General features: G+C 45.8%; 1 protein-coding gene across 2 annotated transcripts in view; it reads right to left on the bottom strand.

Annotated features, from left to right (window-relative positions):
* Window positions 1–25714, bottom strand: part of Abcc4 (ATP binding cassette subfamily C member 4) — a 202819-nt gene that overhangs the window by 138473 nt on the left and 38632 nt on the right. For both annotated transcript variants that reach the window (XM_057786383.1, XM_057786384.1), the window contains exons 4-8: window positions 20645–20869; window positions 6062–6151; window positions 4336–4499; window positions 2748–2873; window positions 357–606 (exon numbers count right to left, since the gene is read on the bottom strand). In XM_057786383.1, the coding sequence (XP_057642366.1) occupies window positions 357–606; window positions 2748–2873; window positions 4336–4499; window positions 6062–6151; window positions 20645–20869 (855 nt within the window). The remainder of the gene's footprint in view (window positions 1–356; window positions 607–2747; window positions 2874–4335; window positions 4500–6061; window positions 6152–20644; window positions 20870–25714) is intronic.

Below are 25714 nucleotides of genomic sequence, written 5' to 3'. Positions count from 1 at the left end.
AATTACAGCTATGAAGTAGCAACAAAATACTCATATGGTTGGGGTCGCCACAACATGAGGAAATGTATTAAGGGGTGGCAACGTTAGGAAGGTTGAGAACCACTGGTCTAGAAGATGAAATTTGCGTGTTTTTCCTACTTGGCACAATTCCCTTGTTCCTAGAGCCACCATTCAGACATCAAGAGCCCTGTGCTGTTGCTATTTCTATTGTGCCCATCTGGGTTTCAGCACACTGCACCTACAAATAGGGCATTATACATCATTCTGGACTCGCTAACAGCTGGATGCTCGCAGGACTAAAGTCCGCCCGAGACAAAGCGGCACTATGGAAATCATCATTAGAACTCTACACAAACCTTGATCCTCCGAATGCTGATTACTGATTCGGACACTTTCTCAATGGCCGAGGGGAAGAAGAGGGTGACGGTCAGCCGAACGGCACTATACAGACTCATGGTCACAAACACATGGCTGGCTTTGATCTCATGGCCAAGTAACACGTAGGTAGTGAAGGTCACGAACAGAATGATTTTGTTCGCAATGAAAAATGATGCCATGTTCATCCCTCTGAGGTAGGAACTGCCCAGAATCTTAGAAATTTCCTTCCTAGAAAAGAGAAATAAGTAAATTTTCATATAGAAACGCCAATATTGATGTTACATGCATGAGGCCCCTTGTTAGGCAGTACACACATGTTAAGATATACTGTGGGGGCAGGAGAGATAGCTCAGTCTGCAAAGAGCTTCCGTGCAAGCATGAGAACCTGAGTGTGATCATAGCACCCACATAAGAAGTCAGGTGTGGCTGGATATACATGACTCTATATTGCTCCATGCTCCGTGAAGATCTAGGCCAGCTATTTCTGCCTAAGGGTGAATCTACCGTTTTATGGGAGCTATTCTCTCCTCCAGAGAGTTGCTGAGCCCAGAGGGGACAGGTTGTTTCTCACTCATTCTTCTGTCACCCGTAAGGACTAACTCTAGGTACGTTAGTAGGACCGACATGAAAGTTATCCTGCACCTCCAGCACTGGGGAAACAGAGACAGGTCCCTGAGGCTCACTGGCTACCAAGTCAAACTGAGTCATTGGACCTCGGGTCCTAGCAAGAAACCCTATTTCATAAAACAAGGTAGCAGGCTTCTGAGGAACAGTATCTGAGGAGAACCTCTGGCCTGTCCATGTATGTAAACACATGTGCACACATACCTACACATGTGTAAACATGCACACATGTAATAAATAATTTTTAAATGTCCTGTGACATTACAGAAACAGTGGTGAGCACATACTCTGGGAAAGCTTCATTAAAACCACACGGGACACGAAACTACGTAACTCATCCAACCAAACACTGCTAGAGGTACAGGGTAACAGTCTGGGTCACTCTGAGTTGATTTTTACCAAGGACTCAAACAGATGCATTCAGCTAGCATACCTAAAGGTTAAGTCCTGGGTCAGGAACCTTGCAGGTGATCTAAGGATGGATGAGGCACAGCCTTTCCTCTCCATGGACTCAGGAGAACTGCACCCCTAAAACTGAGAGATTTCGTCCAAAACTAGAGACAGAAATAGCTGGTATGGAGCTTCATGGGGCATGGAGAAGAGAAGAGTGCTAGAGTGTGGCATCCTTGGCAGAAGACACAGACAAGGGACAGAAGACATCGCTACCTAAGAGGGTATTTCAGGTGTCCAGGACTACCAGGGGTTATAAAGATCTATGCCAGAGCTATGCCAGAGTATGCAAAAATAAACAAATGTTTGAAATGAACAAAATGAATGATATTTCCATAACAGTCACTGGAAGGAATAACAACCATTTGCTGTGGAAGAATGCTCTTGTACACTGTAAAGATTTGGCACTCATATTATTTTAATAAAACGTTGATTGGCCAGTAGCCAGACAGGAAGTATAGGTGGAGGGACCAGACTTCTGGGAAGAGGAAAGGCAGAGATGCAGACACCAGCCAGATGCACAGGAAGCAAGGTGAGAATACCTCACTGAGAAAAGGTACCAAGTCACGTGGCTAAAAATAGACAAGAATTATGGGTTAATTTAAGTTGTAAGAGCTAGTTAGTAATAAGCCTGAGTTAATGGGCCAAACCGTTTATAATTAATATAAGCCTCTGTGTATTTCACTGAGAGTGAACAGCTGTGGGACTGGGCAGGACAGAAATTTCTATCTACACCTGTTCTTCAAGTCTGGCTCGATACAGGGATGCCCGGTTTCCATCACCCTCCCAGTGCATTAACATTAGTAAAGCTTTATTCTAAATGTGATTTTCTAAAATTCTTGCATCTTGAAATCAATATGTATAGAAAATTTAAAGCACTCAAAAATATTTGAACTTCCATTTTATCATTAGCAAGAAGCACATAAGACATGCATTTGAAGGCTGGTCATGTAGCTTAGTGGTATATGCTACAATGCTTGCCTAGAACATGCAAACTCCTGGGTTCAATTCCCAGCACCATCAAAACAAAACAAGAGTGAGAAAGACTGAGACAGACAGACAGACAGACAGACAGACAGACACAGGGAGAGAATAAGAAATGTGGCTGGTGCCTGAAAACAATGGTACCTGGAAGCCCAAGTTAAAATGACACCCTGGAACATTACATACGTAACATTGCTGCCACATGCTAGGTGACACATATCATATCTGAGTTATCAAGGGGACAAAATTCATTCGGTAAAATTAGGAAATGGAAAAGTGAAAAATACAGAACAGCCCACACCAAGACTTACTTCCTCAGTTTGGTGATCAGGTCGGCAAACGACGTCTCCCAGGCGTACATCTTTATTATCCTCATGCCGGTGATGACTTCATTCATGGTCCTGATCCTGGCATCCGTGAAAGCTGCAGTCTTACTCCTGAGGGGGACAGATGTGACAGATGAGCCACAGCGAAGGTAGCCCACCTTTGTGCATCAATCATAGGCACAGACAGGGACCCAGGGTCAAAGGTGGCCCTACAGCTTTTGTGTTCCTGCAACACAGGTGGACCCTAAACACAGCACAAACAGAAGGCCTCCTGAGAGATCAGCCATTTCGGCCAACTATGTGTGTCAGTGTTTACTGAGGAAAACCCAAACATGAGTCGTGATGCAGCCACCATTCAGTTCCCTGAGGGGCACCCAGGCGGGAGGTGAGGACGACGAGCATCAAGCCTGACACGGACACAGACCCTAGTTCATCCCACCGGGAAAGGAGTGAGCAATAGAGGGTCACAATGCAGGAGCAAAGAACTGGATCTCCAGGGACCAGGAGGGTTTTCTTCATCGCGAAGGAGAGGACAGTCAACGCAGAAGAAGCTACATAGACTCAGAAGAAGAGAGCCCGAAGCCATCAAACAACATAGCACATCCACCCCGCCCCATCCCAAATCTGGAGACCTTGATGGAGACTCCCTTCGGTTCTCTGTGCCTGCTTCAGGTCAAGGTCACTCTATCATCTTTTAGGCTTTTGTTAGCAGCCATGTTTCTGACACACACGCTCTGGGACAGGGAGGCTTTGGAAGGGCTCTACTGAGACTGACCCTACCCTATGAGGGCTTGTGATTCAGTGGAAATACTGAAGTAAAAACAATTAAGTATATGCTCATATGTGAGAGCAGCCCCGTAACATCTGAATTGGGACTGTGAGTCGGCTCAGCTGGTAAGATCCCCCGCTGCCAAGCATGATGGTCTGAGTTCTAACCCTGGGATTGACATGGCAGAAGAAGAGAAAGACTTCTAGAAATTGTCCTCGGACCTTCACACATGCATTATGGCACATGTGTACCCTCCTCGTAGACACATGACAGACAGACAGACAGACAGACACACACACACACACACACACACATACATACATAGATGGATGTTGGATGGATGGACAGATAGATGATAGCAAGGAAGGAAGGAAGATAGGTGATAGGTAAGTAGATGATAGACAAATGATAGAAAGATAGATAAATGATAGAAAGATAGTAGAAAGAAAGATGATAGATAATAGAAAGATAGACAGACAGAGAGATAGATGTAACAAGATATACAAAAATAAGATACTTGAATTTACTATTGCTGAATGTTTAACTAACATCACACATGTAACTTAGAGTGAGGATACTCTTTAAGTGGCTTCCCTGAAAAGCCCGTTGGGAGCAGCCAGCCTGGGTCTTCACCTCTCCCTTTCAAGATCAGCCTTCAGGTCGTGGCTAGAGTACTCCCAGGCTGAGTCTGAAGAGCCTGCAGCCTATGTAGAGCAGGCAAGCTAAGAAGTGTTTATCTTGTATCTGGGCAGCAGTCTCAGACAGGTGCATGTCCAAACATTTTCAGTCAGGCATTCCTCTTACCGCAGCGACGAGAACAGCTTCCCAATACAGCTTTGCAGAGGCAGAAGAATAACCAGAACAGCCATGCCAGCTAGGCAGGAGATGCCAATTTCCATCCAGAGAAGGACGGTTACAGCAATGGCCTGCAGCGGACCCGCCCACAGAAAGTGCAAGAAGATTGTTACCTGCGGACACAAAGCCAACATATTCTTAGAACTGCCAATGAAACAAAACGGGTAAGAACACATGTCAAAACCGTTGTGCTCAAAGAAAAAAAAAAGTGGTCCCAATGGTTTTAAAGCTGCTGAGGCCAAACTGCAAGTATCCTCTGCAGAAGAGGCAGCGTTGGCACAACAGACAGTAGACCGTGGGCCCTGGTATATATAGGGTGGCTTGGACTGCACCATCCCGGGGAGGACCCCAATGTTTTTCTCCCCTGTGTATGAGAGCAGCATTCCCCAGAAAGCTCTCTGCCACATAACTGAACCCCATCTCCTCAACACCTCAGAAAAGCCTGCACTATGGTGCCCACCACACACTGCAGCCACTGCTTGTGTGTGGAACCCCTGAACAGGAGGACCAAGTTCCTAAGGCAGCATATCTTGCTTATACCCAACTCTAAGTGAAGTCTGTGAAAATCTGAAAAGGGGATGACTGCAATACAGATCAGAGGAGAATGTTCTAGACCTTGTGACCAAACAATAAGTAGGTATAGAAAAATGGGCGTGGGGCGAGAGAGTTGCAGTTTCTAGTTAGGGATCACCTACGTGGCATGACTTAGCAAAGTGTTCCTATGTGCCAGGTGCCCCGTGGAGAGGGTAGCACTAAACACTTCAACCCTCCATGACCTGGATGTCAAGGAAAGGAGACAGACAACTGGCGGGTTGCTCTATGGCCATGTGGGTAAGAAAGGGTACAGCGTGGACAGTAACTCAGGACTATTAGTGCATTAACCAAGTCGGGGAGGGAAGGATACTGCACTCTGATTACAGGTGTGCAGCGGGCAACATCACAAAAACAAAACTGGACTCTGCAGCATGAATTCTAATGAGTGTTAATAAAAACTCAGAGTCAGGTATTGGAAAGCTAAAAAATCAGAGAAGCAGAGCAGTCAGCCCCTCGTTGTTAGCTCTACCACATCCTCTGACAGAAGGGGGCAAGACCCTGTCTCTACAAGCCCTCAGACTGATCGCCTTTTCTATGAAACATTAGATTGGATCCTGAGTTCCTGTCTCCTCCCGCCTTATATTCCTCTTTCTGTCCAGCCATATTACTCCCAGTCTCTACCTCCCTAGTGCCGGGATTAAAAGTGTGTGACTCCCTGGTATTGGGATTAAAGGTGTGAGCCACCACTACTTGGCTCTGTTTCTCTTTTAGATTGGACCAATCCAGTGTAGCCCAGGGTGGCCTTGCATTCACTGAGATCTGTATGTCTCTGCCTCCTGAGTCCTGGGATTAAAGGTGTGTGCCACCATTGCCTGGCCTCTATGGCTATCTAGTGTGGCTAACTCTGCACCCTGATCTTCAGGCAAGCTTTATTTGTTAAAGCACAAACAAAATATCACCACAGGACTCTACAATATAAACACATCTTACTACATCTATGCTGCACACAGATGTGAGGTATAGCATCAAAGTGCCTGTGCTACATGCTCTACAGAATCCTGGTCTACACCAAAACCCTCAAATTCCAGCAGGTTAAAGAGGGGGAGAAATTAGGGTAGGAACCGACAGAGATGGAACCTACTTGGTCAAATTTGTTGACATCATTGGACAGCAGGTTGACTATTTGGCCCGTGGTTGTCTTCCCCATGGCTGCATTACTTAAACGAAGTGCCTGGAATAAATGAGCAAAGTGAAGAGTTGCATCCCATAAAGATACTCTACCCAGCACAGAAAACAGGAAAATGTATGTTCACAGGGTCTCATGTGATCTAAAGGTCAGGTGATGCATGATTATGGTCCTAATGACTGACACCAACAGTGCAGTCCTCAAAGGATAGTCACAGGAAGGCAAAGAACGCAGGAGAAAAATCCCAGGTCATGTTTTATCATCACAACTCCAGTCTCCCCTACCTCCTCTCTTCCCATCCCTTCCCCACCCCACCTCCACTCTGGTCCATTGTTATCCACTTCTCTGTTTCTCTTCAGAAAGAGGCAGGCCTCCTATTGGTATCAACAAAACATGGCATATCAAGTTGCAGGAAGACATACTCCCCATGTATTAAGGCTGGGAAAGGCGACCCAATGAGGAGTAGGGTCCCAAAAGCCAGTAAGAGTCAGAGACTGGCCCTGCTCCTACAAGAAGACCAAGCCACACAACTGCCATATATATGCAGAGAGCCTAGGTCAGTACCATGCAGGCTCCATTGATGTGGGATTACTCTGTGCTGTGAATATGTTTTATTACCACTGGTTAATAAAAAAAAAAAAAAAAAAAAGCTGCTTTGGGCCTAAGGTAGGGCACAATATAGCCAGGTGGGAAATCTGATATAGGGAGAAAGTAAGCAAAAGAGAAAAATGCCATGTAGCCAGCCACCGAAGGAGACAGACACTGGTGAACCTTACGGGTAAACCACAAGACTCGTCGTAAAATAAAAAATAATAGAAATGAGTTTATTTAAAATGTAAGAGTTAGTTAATAAGAAGCCTAAGCTAATTGGCCAAGCAGTGTTGTAATTAATATAATTTCATATCTTGGCAGCCAGGAAATGAACAAGCAGCCTCCACCTACAGAATGGTGCCCAATGTGGATCTGAATATATTCACATAAGACATGAGAGAGCTTGGAAAGAAATTCTAGACACGAACAGAATTTAGTGTAGCTTCTTGGTAGCCGCTTTTTTTTCCCCAGAGGTGCTCTGCTTGCTAGTGGCAAGCATGGGCTACGTGGCTCCTATAAGAGAAACCTTCCTGACTCAGTGTTAGCAGCAAAAAATAGCACAGCTTTTTCAAGATCCAGCTTCCTGGTTCATGGTAGCAGAATGAACTCTGGCTCTTTCGAAAATCCTGCACTTAATTGAGGTCTGTGAGTAGCATGTTACAAATTGCTTAATGGTGTGACACAGACTGAGTCCCTGGAGCTGAGGCAATATGCACAGCTGCTATGCTAAACCAACATATACACTTTAAAGGCACCTTGACTTCAAAATATGGATCTAAGGATATGTTGCTTTGGAAAAGAGGTTTTGCTTTTGTTTCAACAGAGGATGAGAACCTCTGTATCTCTTCCAGACTAGTGTGGTTTGATCAAACAAGACCCCCTGAATCAATGGCCCAGATGGTCCAACATCCATGACAGCTTCAGGACTGCTGGCTGAGATGGACCTACCACACAGGATACCCCATGACAGACTGATTAACAGTGCCCCCAATCAGCAGGTAGTCCAGAAAACAATGCCCAAATTCCCTAAATGATTGTTCATAAATGTTTGTTTACATTTAAAGGGGGATATGATATAGAGATGAATACTTTGCATTGGTATGGATCATGTGTGTGTGTGTGTGTGTGTGTGTGTATTTCTACTCTTCATTAAGATATTGTGTGTGTGCAGCTCATTTAAAAATGCAATGTATAGTTAAAAGTACAGGTTAATACATAATTATCTATAAAAAGCCCAGCTTATACTCATGTTTTCTAGATGTACAGAAATATATTTCAGATGGGTGGGTATTCTTTAAACCTTTCAATGACTAAAAGAATATGGCATTTAAAATGTTTTAAAGACTTAGGACTTTTCAAGACAATGAGACTTATCTGTTTCTGGCAGCACCAATCAACTTCAAGAGGATGATGAACATTGGAAAAGTTTCTCATGGAGTTTGTTGGCCATTTAGGCAAGACACTGCTCTTGCCTGGATTGCTTAATGGTATGCTATATGAACTGGACATGCAGGACCCACAGAAAAATGACTGCTGAAGATGCCTCAAGGTGAGACAGTCCTTCAAGGTTCCTGCTTCATGGAAGAGTCTGCAAAACATTCTACAGTACACAGAAGAAAGTGACTGGTGGAACTGTCTTGGAAATTTCCACTTCATGGGAAAGTCTGCTGGATACTATAGGTCTGTAGGCTAAAGATGGGTGTCCCAGTGTTACAGAAAAAGTTGGGTGACTGTCAGGGCAGCAAGATGTTTCTGTCAGTTCTAGACAGTGCTGATATCCTATTCTAATAGTCCAATGCCTGCAATCCCAGTAATCAGGAAGAAAGAGCTGGAAGGCTGAGTTAGACGCCAAACTGAGCTAGAAAGTCAGAGCTTCACGTACACACGCACACACGTGCACGCATACACACAGCCTGAATCAATGAATGAATAAATAAACAATGAAATGAGAAAACACATACTATACTCTAACCCTAAATTGCTCATAAAATAAAAACAGAAAAAAGTCAGAACGACCGCATGCAGGTTGACTGACCATTCACAGACCCCCGTGAGCAGAGAGCAACAGTCTGAGACATGCAGCAATCTGTGTGAAAGACAAGACCCACGAGTGTGCAGGGCTCCTTCACGCCCACCACATCTGTAGCTCACGGAATGAAGGCCCAAGCTGTGGACGTTTGAACATGTGGGCTCTATCAGAAGTTACCAGAAGTTAACAGTAACTATGCGATCAATCCTAAAATTAGTGTTTTGTTCTTAAAACTCTGTCATACTACAGTTGGATCAGAAAAAGAAAAAAAAAAACAAAAACAAAAAACAGTGGCTTGCCTTTAATATAATCAGTGAGGAAGGTGGTTCACAAACATGACTGACAGACTCCTGGCCTCCGTCATGAAAGAGTAATTACTTGGTGCCGGTCTGCTGGCCTTGCCCTCCACTGTACGGCCACCAGGCTGGACAGCACAGGAAGCAGCTGTCCCCAGGCTCTGACCGCAGGCCCTGCAGGACTGTGAGCCCTGAGGGAAGGAAACTCAGGAGTGGCTCAGGACTCACCTGGTTTCGGCCCAAGAGGAGCACGTTTCCCCCACCCAGGGCAAGAAGATGCCCACTGAGAGGGAGAGACGCCTGGAATTTGTGGGTCACAGAGCAAAGGCCCAGAGTTTTCTGCAGGGAGTTGGCAAAGGCACTGTGCAAAAGCCTTGCCTGTCCAGGGGCAGGGCTGAGTGCCAGGTTAGCGTCTGAGGTCAGCATGGCTCAGAAACGCCAGGGTCCTGCCCAGACGGAGCACAGGCTTCTTCCTGACCGCCTCAGTCATTCAATAACGATGCCAGGAAGGCCGTGCATTGGTGATAAAGATCTGTCTAGAGAGTCAGCCAGGTTCTTGGACTGAGTTCAGCATGGAAATAGCTGCCCTACAGCTGAGATACACAGAGACCAGCAAAACCATGCTGCTAGGACCAACCTCAGAGACAGAAACCAACACCAGGAAATCCAGACTCTTCACGCCACGTCACTCCCGCCTCAACATGGTAGAGCGATTGTTACACGGGCAAAGAAGAAACAACAAAACAGTGACCCATAATCATAGGGTATCAATACAAAGAGACACATATCCAACTTATGGAATTAGCAAAGAAACACAAAACAATAAATAAACAGATAATTGTAGGAGAGAAATGGACACCATCAAAAAGAAACAAGCAGAACTCTAGACTTGAAAATGTACAACATCTGAATTGTTTTTTTTTTAAAAAAAAAATACTAATTAACATTAACAGCAGATCATTTCGACTGGTCCATTTCCAGAGTAACGTATGTTGTGAGGGGAGGCTACCTACTGGAGCTCCAACCTAGAGCCTCACATGTCAGGCAAGCTCTCTATGGTTGACTTGCGTTCCTAAACCTCCATTTTATTTGCTCTTTTGAGATAAGATCTCACTGAGTCGCCCCATCTGGCCTTGAACGTGCAACAGCTGCTTTAGCCTCCCACGAATCTGGTATGACAAGACTTATTTCTGTAGTTTACCATGGGAAGATCAAACAAGGACCTGGGAGAGGAGCGCCACGTCCTTTACGACAGCTATACAGTCACTTTCGACTATGGAGTTATTCGGGTTTTTCATTGTGTGCCTTCATTCAGGTCAAAAGAGCAAAGGGAAGAGCAGTATGGCCTCTCCAGACGCATCACGGCATATAATTTTACTGAAAATTAATCAAAAGGAAAATACTGGGCCCGAGAGGTCGTTTATGGGAAAAGTGGATGATTCCAAGTTCCTGAGTTCAAACTCTGGGACCCAGAGATGGAAGGAAGAATATAGAATCCCAAAAATTGTCCTAACCTTCAAACATGCACTGTAGTGTGTGTGTGTGTGTGTGTGCGCGCGCGCGCGCGCGCGCGCACTTGAATGTGTGCACATGTGTGAGCATACAATTTTTACATTTTAAAGAGTATTGCACAAATGCAATTTTACTTTTCATCCTAAGGTTGTACGTTTACCAAAGTATCAGCCTTGAGCAGGTGGCTGGTCACCAACCACAACACTGCAGACGTTTTAATATTGCAAAATGAGTCCCTCGCTCATTCCTTTTCCCCAATGCCACTTTTGAAGTTTTGAAGAGACCTGTGAGTATTAAATCTTTACATAGCATGCCTTCTGCCATGAGGAGGGGAAAAAATACTTAAGGTCATGTAGTCTAAGGGATGTACAATGTACCATGTATCAAATGTCTCAGAAGCATCAAGTCTTAACTTTATCCATGAAAAAAGAACAAGGCACGAGGAGAAAGGGGCCAGCACAGGTTGCCCACTGTGGGGAACATGGCCATTATCAAGTTCCTACTTCCAAATCCAACATTTCCCTATTCATTTGGCTGGAAAGGTAAGCATATCAAGGAGCAGTTGTAAGCCACCATCTGCACCCTCCAAGAGATGGGGACAGAGACAATGACTCTACTCTGCTTATTACTAATAGGTCCCTGAGGGACTGCAGAGGAGAAGGGCCATAAAAACATCCAGGCTGATGCATTCTCAGAGCTGGAAGCAGACAGAGAACGAGATGTTATCACGATGATGACCTGGCTACTCTATCCTTTCCTTCACTGGAACTCAGAACTAGAGTCTCAATCTTGTCGTTTGAACAGATGGAGGCCAGCTGTAAAAGGTGAAACACTGCAGGAGACCACTTCAATGAGGTGTTCACAGTGGTGCAGTTTATAGAGCTAGAAATTGGGATGGTGGTTGCTAGGGACCAGGAGGGGATGGAAATGATAGGATGATGGTTGCTAGGGACCAAGAGGGGATGAAAATGATAGGATGATGGTTGCTAGGGACCAAGAGGGGATGGAAATGATAGGATGATGGTTGCTGGGGACTAGAAGGGGATGGAAATGATAGGATGATGGTTGCTAGGGACCAAGAGGGGATGGAAATGATAGGATGATGGTTGCTAGGGACCAAGAGGGGATGGAAATGATAGGATGGTGGTTGCTGGGGACTAGGAGGGGATGGAAATGATAGGATGGTGGTTGCTAGGGACCAAGAGGGGATGGAAATGATAGGATGGTGGTTGCTGGGGACTAGGAGGGGGTGTAAATAATAGGATGATTGGTATGGGACAACGGTCTTGTACTTTGCAAAGATTTGTCACTTGTATTTTAATAAAATGCTGATTGGCCAGTAGCCAGGCAAGAAGTATAGGTGGGGCAATCAGGCAGTAAGAAGAGGCGGGGCAATGAGAACAGAAGAATTCTGGGAAGACGAAAGGCTCAGTCTCAAGACGGCATCCAGACGCAGAGGAAGCAAGATGAGAACGTCTTACTGATAAAGGTACCAAGCCACGTGGCTAACACAGACAGGAATAAAAGGCCAATTTAAGATGTAAAAATTAGTTAATAAGAAGCCGGAGTTAATAGGCCAACCAGTTCATAATTAATGTAGTAGACCTCTGTATTTCTTTTGGATGAATGGCTGCGGGACCAGGCGGGACAGAAACTTCTGTCACCAAATGATGGTTGCTAAGGACCAGGTGGGATGGAAATAACAGTCGGTAATTAAAGCTACAGAGATTTGGTTGTGTGAGAGGAAACGGGTTCCAGAAGCCATAGCAGTGGCGGCTACAGAATAAGGCGAGTGTGACTGGTATGGATGAACTGTATTTGGAATGACCCATTTTATGTTCCATGTATTATACCATGATTTCTAACTTCTGAAAACAAACCCATTACTTTTCAAGACATCAAAGGAAAAAAAAATACCCACTATAAACCTTATACCTAGAAAACTAAAAAAAGACAGGAAGTGTTGGGAGCAGTGAGACCCCAGATCCTGAATTTCTTGTAAACAACTTGTTTTCCCCTGATCTGAGTGCCTACAGCTGCTCTGAGCACGAGACCTTCAGGAGTTCCTGATGGCAGGAGAGTGGTTTCTGGTGGGTTTGGCTGGGGCGTGGCTATCTCTATATAATCTGCCCCTGAACACAATAAAGAGGGCATTCTTGGGGCTTTTGGTACCATTGTTTAAAAGTCTGCGTGTCGGTCTGTCTCTGCGTCTGTATTCTCAACCTCCAGCCCCTTGCCCGAAGCTCACGAACTGGGTTCTGGTGCACAGAGCGCAGACACGGGGGCATGGTGTGCGGCAAGGAAGAGGCAAGGCAGTGATGGCTCACGCCTTTAATCCCAGCACTCAGGAGGCAGAGGCAGACTGATCTCTGTGAATTCAAGGCCAGCCTGATCTACATGAGCTAGTTCCAGGACAGCCAGGACTGTTACACAAAGAAATCTTGTCATAAGAAAAAAACAAAACAAGAGGGTGGAAATTCACTTCAGATCAGTTGAAGCAATTTTACTATGGAGACATCTTTAGCACCATTCAGTGGCTTCAGTGTGTACACAGATAAAGTAATACAGAGTTCATGTCGTACTTTCCCTTTCAAAGAAGCCACATCTGTCCCCACATGACCCTCAACTCTCTACTCTCTGACATCCTCTATGACAACATGCCCCAAACATTCCCTGGGACACAAATCCAATATATACAGATTTATGAGGCCTTTCCTTGGACTAATAGGAGGCCAAAGGTGGTGACAGGGGCTATTTTATCAAACACACATGTGACTCAAGACGAAACCCGTGGACTCTCTTCTAACACACAGCATCGCCCGCCCTCTGTCTGCTCAACAAAGAAGGAAAGGACTCTGCCCAACAGGTCGTGTTACCACGCCCTGCCCTGTACACACAGAACTTTCAGCTCAGCCTCGGCAGCTTGCAAATAGCCAGGTTATCAAAACCACACTGCACCGGCCACACCTCTGGCTCCACCATAAACAGCAACAAAGAGGGATGGTTGTGAGGCCAATGTTTGCAGATCAGAAAAACATACACCATGCAGGCTGATTCCAGAGATAAAGGACATCCCACAATGCACAGGGCAGCACCGCCTCAGCAAAGAACCTATGAATAGACTCCTATGTTGAGGGCCAGGCCTCCAGCGAGTGCGGGTTCTGCACACTACCGATATAGCCTAGCTCAAGGAGAGGTAATGAAGGGAGAGCCTTGACCCCTGACCTTCCCTCTGTCTGCTTCCCAACTATCACTCAGTGCACAGCTCCGCTCCAGCACACAACTCCATCACTGCGGCGTTCACAACAGATGCCCAACAGAGGTGGGGGCTATGGACCAAACCTCTGAAACTCATAAGCCAAAATAAATGGCCCCTGCTTTAACCTGTTCCTGCCAGGCATCCATCCCAACCTGTAGACAGTGCTGAGATAAAGGAACTCTCCCTAAAACAAACTAACCTTGAAGTCAGGCCTATCAAGACCCTCAAGGGCACAGGATTGGGAATGTGAGCCCTCTCAAGTTATAGTGGGGAAGGGTCGGGATCTCCAAAGCTCTACCACACTGAAGCACAGAAGAAAGCTGTTGAGTTCAGAGGGCTCAGACAGCAGGAATGGTGCCCTGTCAGTAGAAGAGTGATGCTCTTGGGGGGGGGGGGTGCAGGGCTACAATATATCATGTATATTACAGTTTATGAATTCAAATTCTCAAACACACAGGAAACAAAAAGAGAACATTAATAGCAAGAAAGTGGTCTTTATAAAATAAAATAAAAAATCAGTGCTACATCCCCAATTAAGCAAATCCAGGTTGGTCAAGCACTGAATTTTAAAATATTTAAAGGAACTATTATAAATAGTATTTTAAAAAAAGGATTGAGGAAAATATGTTCAAAAGAGTTAAAGGGAATTGTGATTACAGACGGAAATTTTCAACAAAGTACAAAGGAAAGAAATAGCCCAATGAATACTCTAGAACCCAAAAGAATATTAAACTCTTTTCATTTGAAAATTAGTGGGTATTCTTGGTAGAAATTTTGTTTTGCTTTGTTTTGTTTTGTTTTCTGAGACAGGCTTTGTCTGTAGCTTTGGAGCCTGTCCTGGAACTAGCTCTTGTAGACCAGGCTGGCCTTGAACTCACAGAGATCACCTATTTCTGCCTCCTGAGTGTTGGGATTGCAGGTGTGTGCCACCACCATCCAGCAGCAGATTTACTTCTAACAGCCAAAGCCTGGACGCAAGCAGCATCTGAGTAGATAAAATAGTGTTTTCAGATGATGGACTCCTCCAATCAGCAGGAAAAATACCCACCACCTGGGTATGGTGTCTCATGCCAGTAACCTTAACCAGCACTTAGCTCTTGGGAGTCTGAGATCAGAGGGTCACCTTGGATTGGAGGCTAGCATGGGCTACAAAGAGAGATCTTTTCTCACAAAATAATCAGTAAATCAATAACAATCAACATATACGACTGCTTGGAAAAAAAACCTCAAAAGCATTCTGCAGAGCGGAGAGTCCAAAGGTTCATGGCATGAATCCATCTATTCAACCTCGGCAGAGCCAAATGAGTCTTTAGAGATGACCACAATTTGATTAACGGTGATCTGGAGCTGGGATGAGAGAGTCACTTTACACCCTTGCCAACATCTGCCTGATTATGCGTCTTCAAACCTCCCGTGACTGAGTGCCGTGGTACCAGGAATGCGGAAACACCATATGTCAGAGTCCGTACCAACTGCCCTACGCAGACAGACCCAAGGGTCCTTACCACAGATGCGTGAGGTGGGAACCAATACTACTTTCATTTTACAAATGAGGACACTGGGTCTCAAAGCCTGTCTCCTGAGGAAAACTAGACACGGGACAACTGAGCTTCACGTACACTGCTCCAAACAGAGCCTTGGATATAGGTTTAAGAACCCTACACAGAGGGGCTGGAGAGATGGCTCAGCGGTTAAGAGCACTGCTTGCTCTTCCAAAGGTCCCGAGTTCAATTCCCAGCAACCACATGGTGGCTCACAACCATCTGTAAGGAGGTCTGGTGCCCTCTTCTGACCTGCAGACATATATATAGACAGAATATTGTATACATAATAAATAAATAAAAAAAAAAGAACCCTACACAGAGCTTGGCTATAAGACGGTTATTCTACACCAAGTGCTTTACCCGAGTTATTTTATCCCAGGGACACCTCCATGAAGCAGGTCTCTTTTATGGCATTTTAAAGAGCCGGAAACAGAGGCTGTGAGAAATTAACATACTTTCCTGCCTTAAATTTTGCATCTTGAAAAAGGGCAAAATCAAGACTGAACCCCTGTCTGATGGTTCTTGAAGTCCCAGGATCCCAATCTCCATCCCACTGTCAACTCCGAGACACTCCTCCATGGAGGAGCAGCCCATCAGAGACACTCCCTCCAGGGTGATGAACAGCATGACTGACGTGTGCACCCGCAATCCCGTAGTGCCATCGACCGCTGAGGAAGATACACCTGTAAGCACAGGCTACCACTGTGTGCTGGAAAGTTAAGATGAACGTGCACGCAAGGCTTACGAGTATTATCTGGGTGATTTAAAAAACAACCCTTTAACAATTAAACAAGAACCTCTACAGGTAGAAGACAGCATCAGGGTAGGCTAAAAGATCCCCCCACAAGAATCCAATACCCAGCACGAGGGACCACTGAACTACATGCTGTACCCTCTCCGGGGTCACAAGGCACCTCGCAGGGCCACTGAGTTACCTGAAGACACAATGCAGCTGCCAGTCATGCCATTCCGGATGCTGAAGCAGTAATCTCCATTTGAAAAAATGACTCCGCACCTTGCTGATTTGGGTGTCCAACCACAGAAATTAGCTCTTTCTTAGTAGGTTGGAAGACTGACAGTTTGCCCCATAAAATGCCCACATCAAATAAAAGTTCATATTAGAAATAAAATAATAAACGATTTAGAAGAAAAATACTAAACTAGCACAAAGCTCCAGCTCGTTCTGCCAAATGTTGAGATAATACCGTGAGAACAGCAAGTCTGGCCGAGGTACCACTGACGATAAACACCACATGGATTCCCTCTGACAGTACCAAGGTCCTCCCTACACAACCTCAGAAAGAAAGTCTAATTGCAGACCAACAGACAAAACATCAGGTCAAACCACATGCCACGCCTAGCTTTGGAAAGGCCAAAGTACCTGAAGATTGGCAGTTCCATGCTGTCTAGATATTAGGCAGTATAGTCCACACTGAACTACAATTAGTGTAAAATAAAAACAAAATTAACTCTGATCTGAGAATCATGAATATAACTTCACAGACGCTGCCAAACTTTCAACAACTCGCCTTTCCTCAATTCTCTGAGCAGGCCCACTACCACATTTTCAATCCGCACCAGCACCATTAAATACACCTGGAAGCTGAAGTGTCTGCAAAGTTAACACCTTAGACAGAGCTCTGATGGCCTACAAGGGGATGCTGAAACTAACACCTTAGCTGGAGCAGAGAACAAGCTCCCTCCCACCAACCTTCCTATGGAACTCTAAAGTTAGTTCAACAGTTCTATCCAGAGCAGATCCTGCTGTGAGGAAGTCTGCTCCCAGGAGCAACAAACTCCGCAATCAACAGCCTTAGCTTGGCGTGGTATTGGGAGAAAATTCACCATCTAAAAGTCAGTTCCTCAGAAATCAGTCCCAACAGGGTACTGGCCCTGGTTCTGCAAACTGGACACAAAATCAGGAAACCCACCCACAGACTGGGCCAGAGATCTGAGGGGAGAAACTTTCTGTGCCTTGTATATTTTATAATAAAAAGCAGAACGTCAGTGATGAGGCCATCATCCTAGATGTTCAAAGTGTGGACTTTCAGTTCTTTGCTAAGTTAAATCCCATAAAGACCCTGAGCCAAGATGAGAGAGAGAGAGAGAGAGAGAGAGAGAGAGAGAGAGAGAGAGAGAGAGAGAGAGAGAGAGAGACCCAGGCCTACAAGGCTCTAAGGAAGGAGGGCTCTAGCTGCCTTCCGCTCATTCACACCTTGACTGGCAGAGCCATCTTCATTCAACACGGCCCTCTCTCACACTGAAGCCAAAGAACCAAGCCCAGGACACCTGAAGCTGGACAAGTCACCTTCTTCTGCATCCCAGCCAACTAGTAAAGAAAGGACACTGGTCTCTCGGTGGAGGTAGCAGCGACTTACTCCCCAAGTGAGCATGTGCAGTGTTTCAACGCTAGTACAACTTTATTAAAGCCATGACAGTCAATAAGTGACAAGTCATCGTGTGTGTGTGTGTGTGTGTGTGCGCGCGCGCGCGTGCCACCTAAGCACACACATGTGGAAACCAGCGAGGGTGACCCCAGGCTCCTCATGAATTGTCCTCTGCTTTATTTGCTAAGTCATGGCCTCTTGGTGAACCCAAAAGCTACCAATCTGACAGGTCTAGCTAGCAAACTTGCCAAGAATTCTCCTGTCTCCGTCTCCTAAGTGCTAAGATTACACACAGGCCAGGCTTCCGTGCTACCTGGCTTTTATATGGGGTCTGGGATCTAAATTCTGGTTCTCTTGCTTGCATATCAAACACTTCATTCACCAAGCCATCTCTCCAGACCAACAAAAGCCATCTTTATAGAAGATCCATCCCACAAGGTCAATCAGTACCAAACTACAGCAATGAGTTTGATGGTCGCTCCATTTATACTGCCCAAACTGGTATCTCCTGGGACTACGAACTGACAATGGGGCCTGGGCATGTGCCGCAAACATCTGCAGAAGGGCCTTCCAGATGCTCACCGCAGACAGCTTCAGCCCCACAGAGCAGGCCGGTGAGCTGAAGCACCCTATGGCTTCACCGCAGGCACACCTCCAGCACAAGGCGGGCCAGAGGAAATTCATCATTCCCACGCTCCTAGAGTTTCAGGCTGAATCTCTGGGCTTCACAGAGCTACTTCTGGGATAACCATACCAACAAATTAATACCTTCGGGAGTCATTTACTTACGGTCAGGTAAGCCAATCTACCAAGCTGGATCAGATTCCCCAAAGGCCAGTTCCAAAGTGTTAGCAGAGGAAATCGGAGGAAAGACAGGTGGAGTCACCTGCGCAAGAGCTCTGGTTACCTGAGCGGGCACCTTACACCTGATTCGTCTGTTGTGGTGTCCACAGCACAGTGGTAACGAGAATTCCCAGGTACTGAGAGAACTGTGCGGCAGCTAAGAGGATTCAAACCTAGACAATCTGAAGGGAAATTTCCATATTCTCCTGCATGACAGATGAGGATGCCACAGACGATGGCGATGATGAAGACCCCTTGACTGCACCCCACAGACATGTCTACCATTTCCACGTCACAAAGAAAACACTGTATATGCAAGAGCCTAAAACAGATCCTAAGATGCCAGTCCTCCACAAGCCACATAATCCCAAGATTAATAAAACTGCTCAAAGGAAGAGATGTGGGAGGTATTTTGTATTTGCTGGAGAGAATCCATGCAAGTTCCAGATAGACCATTAAAAAGGTTAACGATGGGGCAATTTCCATCATTTGATATCATCTCCAAATGGCAACTCAACCCCTTCCCTCAACCCTGAAAAATGAAGTAAGCAGTTAGAGAAATGTCTCAGCAATTAAGAACACTCATTGCTCCAGAGTGCCTAGGTCTTCAGGCATGAGGTGCTATGCATATAGCACGCATGGGTGTGTGTATGTGTGTCTGTCTATCTGTGTCTGTGTGTGGTCTGTGTCTGTGTGTGTCTGTCTGTGTCTGTGTATATGCACTGTCTGTGTGTGTATGTGTGTGTGTGTCTGTGTATATGTGTGTCTGTGTGTTTATCTGTGTGTATCAGTATGTGTGTCTGTGTGTGTATCTGTGTGTGTATCTGTGTATGTCTGTATGTTTGTGTGTGTGTGTGTGTGTGTGTAGATATATGCAGGGAAAATAAAATACATAATATAAAAATGTCTTTCTTTGCCGGGCGGTGGTGGCGCACGCCTTTAATCCCAGCACTCGGGAGGCAGAGGCAGGCGGATCTCTGGGAGTTCGAGGCCAGCGTGGTCTACAAGAGCTAGTGCCAGGACAGGAACCAAAGCTACAGAGAAACCCTGTCCCGAAAAAAAAAAAAAAAAAAGAAGTCTTTGTTTAATGTAAAACAGGAAAGCAAGAGAGCATGGTAGATTGGCACGTGGCACTGAGAGGGTTCTCCAGACCCTGACACCCCACTTCTGGTGGCTGCTGTTTCCTAGTAACATGCTTCCTAACTGTTAGTCAGGGCAAACCAGGAAGAATGTGGCATTCCCCAACACAAAAGGCCCTGAGCACATCACACCAGGTCCCATCATTAAACTTCAGCAGAAGCAAGATAAAACACATTTAAAAATCAGAACAACAAGCAACAAGGAAACTAAAGTTTTCTCCAAAAGTACTTGTTCTTAAGTTTAAAATAAATGTGCTATACCAAGACACACAACTATGATATGCCCTGTATTTAATATGGGTTTGGCTTACATTTCTCTTTTCCTTGACAAGATTAACATAATTAAACAACTGGTGTAAAAACAAACCTTCCTTTCTCAGAGACTCTTCTCTCCTGGGTTAACACTGAGAACCCCATTTCCCTGACAATTTAGATATCAGTGAAGAATTTAGTAAACAGCACCAAAAAAGAACATTTCATAAATACAGTTATGAGATTTATCTATGAAAACACTGAAAATCAATTCTGCATTTATCTTTTACCTAGATTCACCATAAACCCAATATCTTGCCTTGTATTATAAGTAGCCACCATCTGATAGCAAGAGGAGGCTTCCATGTTCTATTGGGAAAGTTTGCAGAATAATAGTGGTGAAGATGATGATGATGATGATGATGATGATAATAATAATAATTTTATAGCCCAATCTAAACATCACGCTTCTCTAGTGTGGTTTAAAATGTTTGTTTTATGACTGGGTCTAATCAGATAGTCTGAGAGGGCCTTGAACTTGTGATCTTCCTGCTTCAGCTTCCGTGGCACTGGGAATACACACACATGCCACAACACCCAGTTTATTTACATAAATCTAATTTACAGAAGACTTCCTTCTGAGGCTTCAGGCGAAGCCCATCTTTTGCCAAATCACCATCACTTACCTTCTGGTAAATCATGTGGCACATGGCAACTCTCAGCTTCATCCCAGCGCACTGTACGTGGTAAAAGTACAGGTGGTGCAATACGGCCAGGAGGAGCGTGCACGCCGACAGGATCGCGGCGTAGCCGTAAGCTGTATGCAGGGCCACGGAGTCACTGGGATCATAGTTCTCAAAATACTCGATGAATTTCCCTAAAAGTACGGGCTGGACTACTCTGGTGGTCTCCTAAAAAAGAAAAAAAAAGGCATTCATTAGAAATATAAACCACCAATTTTTCTCAACACTGCTTTACTTCCACATGCCCCTCGCTCCCAACCTAAGGCAGAAAACTGCTGCCATTATTACTACAGCAAACCAGTATTCTAACCTGGAGTCAGAGCCACAGGCTCAAAGACAGAAACATGTTAGTACAGTGGGACTGGTCCAGGCGGATGCGCAGCATGCTAGAATCAACTTTAAAAGACACCTGGCAGGCTGCCAAATAAATCCTGGCTAAAAATGAATGAGGAAAAAAATTAGTGGCCGAGGAGGAAAAGGGCTAGTAATCTGATTAAATACGGACATGCCAGCTCTTGGTCCGCCTTGCTTCCTGTGGTCTCTCAATGCCCCACCCAGCTGAACAGGAAGAGATAGTATGGTCCATTCACAAAAGGTATAGGCATGCTACCTCCTTCTGTTCCAGACTTCTCCGCGAGGACATTTGTGAAAACATAGGACCAAAAAGAGAATGTTCCAATCTTCCTCAGCGCAGGCTCTGCAAGTCAGTGCATCCCAGATTCTGCTGGGCATGTGGAAAAGCCACAGTCTGCACAGTCCCCAGGGAGACTGTGTAATATGTCTCTATCCCCTAGACACTGAGGTGTGCCCAGGGTTACTGCCACCTTTGCTGAGGCAGTCTGGGATTGAAAACTAAACATGGCGCAAACCGTGGTTTTTCTACCAGCCTTACAGCACTAGGCACTGATTATAAATCAAGATTAATAAGCATCTATTCTCTGAGACAAAAACCAAAAGCCTAAACCAATGACGTGAGAGGCTCTGGGGAAAGCCATCTTCTGACCAGCAAGGAAGAACTGGAGCCCTCATTACACAACAGTTCCCTGACTCACAGGCAGCTCACACCCCTTAGCCCACAATCCCCCCCCCCCCCCCCCGCCAATCCTCATGGACCCTCCCCCATGAGAGAAAACCAAACACTCCCTGCAAATCAAAGTCACCAAAAGTAAACACGGGGGCCCACACCACTTCCTCCTCAAGGACAAAAAGGCAGGCTTGGAAATCTTTCAGACACTTGGCTCAGAACAGCTTTTCCTTTCGGATAACACAGACGTGCAAACAGCTGAGAGTTTGCTTCGCATGACTATTTTCTGTCCATGAGAAGGGACAGGGAACGAGAAGGAGAATAACAGAAACATCTTCCCAACTACTAATCCCCGGTCAGGACATTCACAGGAGATGCCTCGGTCTCTCAAACAGGCTGTGACCCCAAATCTGACCTCCCACTCTGTGCGCACACACCACACACACATACACGCACATACACGCACGCACACACACCATACACACACACACATGCACACACATACACGCACACACACACCACACACATACACACAACCACACTGCCTTCCACGAGGTCATGGACGTTCTGAGTATTATACAGAAGGACATGTTACTCAATAAAAGCATACGATCAAGGCCCTCAGACTCCATGGACTCTGAGGCTCCCTGTCACTTCCGTCCCCAGTAACATCTTTGAAGAAGGACAGAGAATTAATTCAAGAGCACCTGACCTCATGATTACAATGGCTATACAGCATTTCCTAAGATGACCCTTGGGTTTCCCTGGGAATCGAGGGCACCATGTTGTTCATATGGGGGAACTAGACCCTAGGACAAGCCGGGACAGCTGGGTCAACAGCATACTAACCTGGGCCCTGCACCTAGGAGCCCAGGGGCAGCTCATACCACCCCAATTTGCCTGATACTCTGGACGAAGTCATGAAGTCTTTGTCACCTCCTCACAATTCTCCTGACAGAGAGTGAGCTGACGGAAGACTTGGCAAATACATCAAAAGAGGTAACGAAGGGAAGGCAGGTCTCCATGCCCGAGCTGTGTGTTCCACAGCTAATAATCCCTTTATATATATGGCCTCTTAATGAGTGACATAGCTTGCGGTCAATACCTCCTCCCATGAACCTATCCTTCCCTATCCCCAACCCTTACCTAGGAAGAAACAATGAAACAACTACAAAAATACCTATTCTCACTTTTAACTGAACCGAATTAGGCTTTCTGGGAACCTAGAAGGGAAGGTGAAAATGTAGCCAGGTATGTATTGATAACATGCTTATAATCCCGGAATTCAGAGGTGGAAGCAGGAAAATAAAGAGTTTGCAGCTGGCCTGTCTCAAAAATAGTCCTACCTTCATCTTAGATCCATTCCGTGCCCTACCAAAGAAGTTCCCTGCCCTTTGTTCCCCCCAAAATGCCCAAATGAGATCTCATAGTACTACCGGAGGGCAAGAAGATCCCTCAAGGCCCCAACAGCCAAAGTTCTGTCAGACAGCAGCCAACCTGACTCTGGGCCACACTGCCACTTACAAAGTTCTGTTAGAACCACACAGTCATGCATCCCAGTCCTCCCACTCCCACTGAAACAGAAGAAGATAAAATCACACCTACAAAAGTGAACGTTTTAGGTAAGTTTACATGTTTGTGTTGAGACTTAGGCACAGCTATGAGACACAGTGGCTGCAGGTCTGGGACTGGACACTCCGGCACGTGAGCCTGTAAGCCCCTGAAGGCAGCTACCTCCCAGTGGAGATTTGGTACTCGGTCTCCACCACTGTACTTTGCAGAGTAGTAACTTACTACAGAGTTTGATGGGGCCCACGCTCCCTGAGGACCCGAGACTCTTCCTGCCTGGTTTCACAGTGTGATGAAAGCCACGCAGAGGAAGCGAGAAAACTGTGAGAGAAAATGATGCTGGAGTTAAAACCCACGAGCAGCAATGCGCTGTGGGGGAAGCAGTGGGCAACGGTCTGCAGAAAGGGCGGACAGGAGACAAGGGTTAGTGGAGAGAGACCAGAGACGGTGAGGTACGCAGCGGATCTGGGGAACGCATCACTACCAAGATCTCAGAGATGCAGGAATTGGGATCTTCCACCCTGAACTGCACCAGGAGACCACAGAGGAGAGGCAAGCATTTGTGGTGGGCATAATCCATTGAGGCCCAGATTCGGACTCCACAAAGTGTGTGGGGCCTGAGCTCCCCTACCAAAGGCAGAAAGCAGTCCCAGGTGAACATCACTACTGTTTGTTCTGCCCCATCCCAGTGTCTGGTCTTAGCGCATGGTAGAGATGTGGTGTGGAAATTGCAGGTCCTTCTTTGGTGTCAGTCTGGAATGATTCTATACAGCAAGAGCTGTGTGGAAGAATACGCAAGAACCCAGAACCTAGACGTAGGCTTCAAACCACTAAACAAAAGCACTCCGGCTCAACACAGCAGGGGAAAGTCAGCTCGGGGAAACACTGTGTTCAAAGGGAAAGATGATTCATAACTGGCTTTTAAAGTGACTTCCAGCAGAAGAGACGGCTCATTGGCTTGCCACGCAAGCACGGTGACCTGAGTTTGATCCCTGGAACCCACAGTGGAAGGAGAGAAGTGACTCAGTTGTTCTTTGACCTACACACACACGCATGCACAAGTATTTTAAAGGGCTTAACTAAAATACAATCATCTCTTAAAGGAGAATGGGAACACAGCAGAGAAGACAAAAGCAGCCTTCTTTAAAGATTATCTCTTTCCTGGGCCAACAAAAAGCTCCTTAGCCCCAGCAGGGAAGGTCAAAGGACCACTCACAGTTTGAAAACTAATTTTAGAAGAAAAGAAGTAAGACACTCTCTTGAGTTTTCTATATATACTACACCTCAGGGTAACCAAAAGACTAAGCAGAGCAGACCTAACCGTTGTGGGGAGATCACAGCTAACAAACAAGTGGGGAAATAATGGCCACGTCACCATGTTACAGCCATCTCCCCTTAACCACAAGCATCCCCGACATCACACAGGGGAAACCAGCAAGCACACGCTAGGATCCTCGGAGTGATGGCAGAGGGCACTGCAAAGTGGGGAAGAGCCAGGGACTCCACAGCTTATCAATAACTCCTGCTGCCAAGAGAACACATTCAGAGACTCGGGAGGGGAACGCCATCGCGCCAACCCAGACTGTGGGAACGCCTGCTCAACAAGCAGTTCAGTGTTTTCAATTATAAAAATACTGACAGCGAAGATACCTGCAGAGGGAAGGACAGATGGGGAGACAAAAAAACCCAAAGCCATCTCAGTCAACAGGATGCATCTCACTGGACCAAAGTCCAAAGCACAGGGAAAACGGTGCGGCAGAACTGCCAGTTAAGAGCACATACTGCACTTGTAGAAGGGCTGCGTTCAAGTCCAGCACCCAAGCTGGGAAGTTCACAGCCATCTATAACTCCTATGCCCTCTCCTGATGTCTGTTGGCTCTGTACTCATGTGCACGAACCCACATTCAGACATGTGCATTATACGTAATTACAAGAAACGATATGTTGATGGATGGATGGATGGATGGATGGATGGATGGATGGATGGATGACTAGATGCCAGATACACTACTGATCATCTCGACTATTCAAGATGGTGAGGCCGGAAGAACAATTGAGACCAAACGCACTAGTTACCCACACAGTAATCAAATTAATCGATAAAACGTAGGCTTAAAAAAAAAAACAAGAGAGGAAAATGAGCCTTGGCAAGACACGCTGATGATATTAAAGCTGTAGTTAATGTGTCTGTGAACAACGGCACGATAATCCTGCAGCCGAAAGCCCAACTGTTAAAGGTACAAACGGAAACATTTCCCAGATAAATGGTGTGATACGTGGGGACAGCTTCAAAGTGGAGTGAGGCGGACTCTGGATGACTCGCATCTCGACATAGTTGACAGATTACTCAAGTGTGGCTTACGGGCAAACAGAGGCTTCTGATTCTGGTCGAGTTTAGTGTTTCTAGAATGTCCTTAAGA

This window comes from Chionomys nivalis, chromosome 12 (genome assembly GCF_950005125.1).
Source record: "Chionomys nivalis chromosome 12, mChiNiv1.1, whole genome shotgun sequence".
In the NCBI taxonomy this organism is placed as follows: domain Eukaryota; kingdom Metazoa; phylum Chordata; class Mammalia; order Rodentia; family Cricetidae; genus Chionomys; species Chionomys nivalis.
The sequence above is the reverse complement of the archived record's forward strand: the minus strand, read 5'-3'. Positions and strand labels throughout refer to the sequence as shown.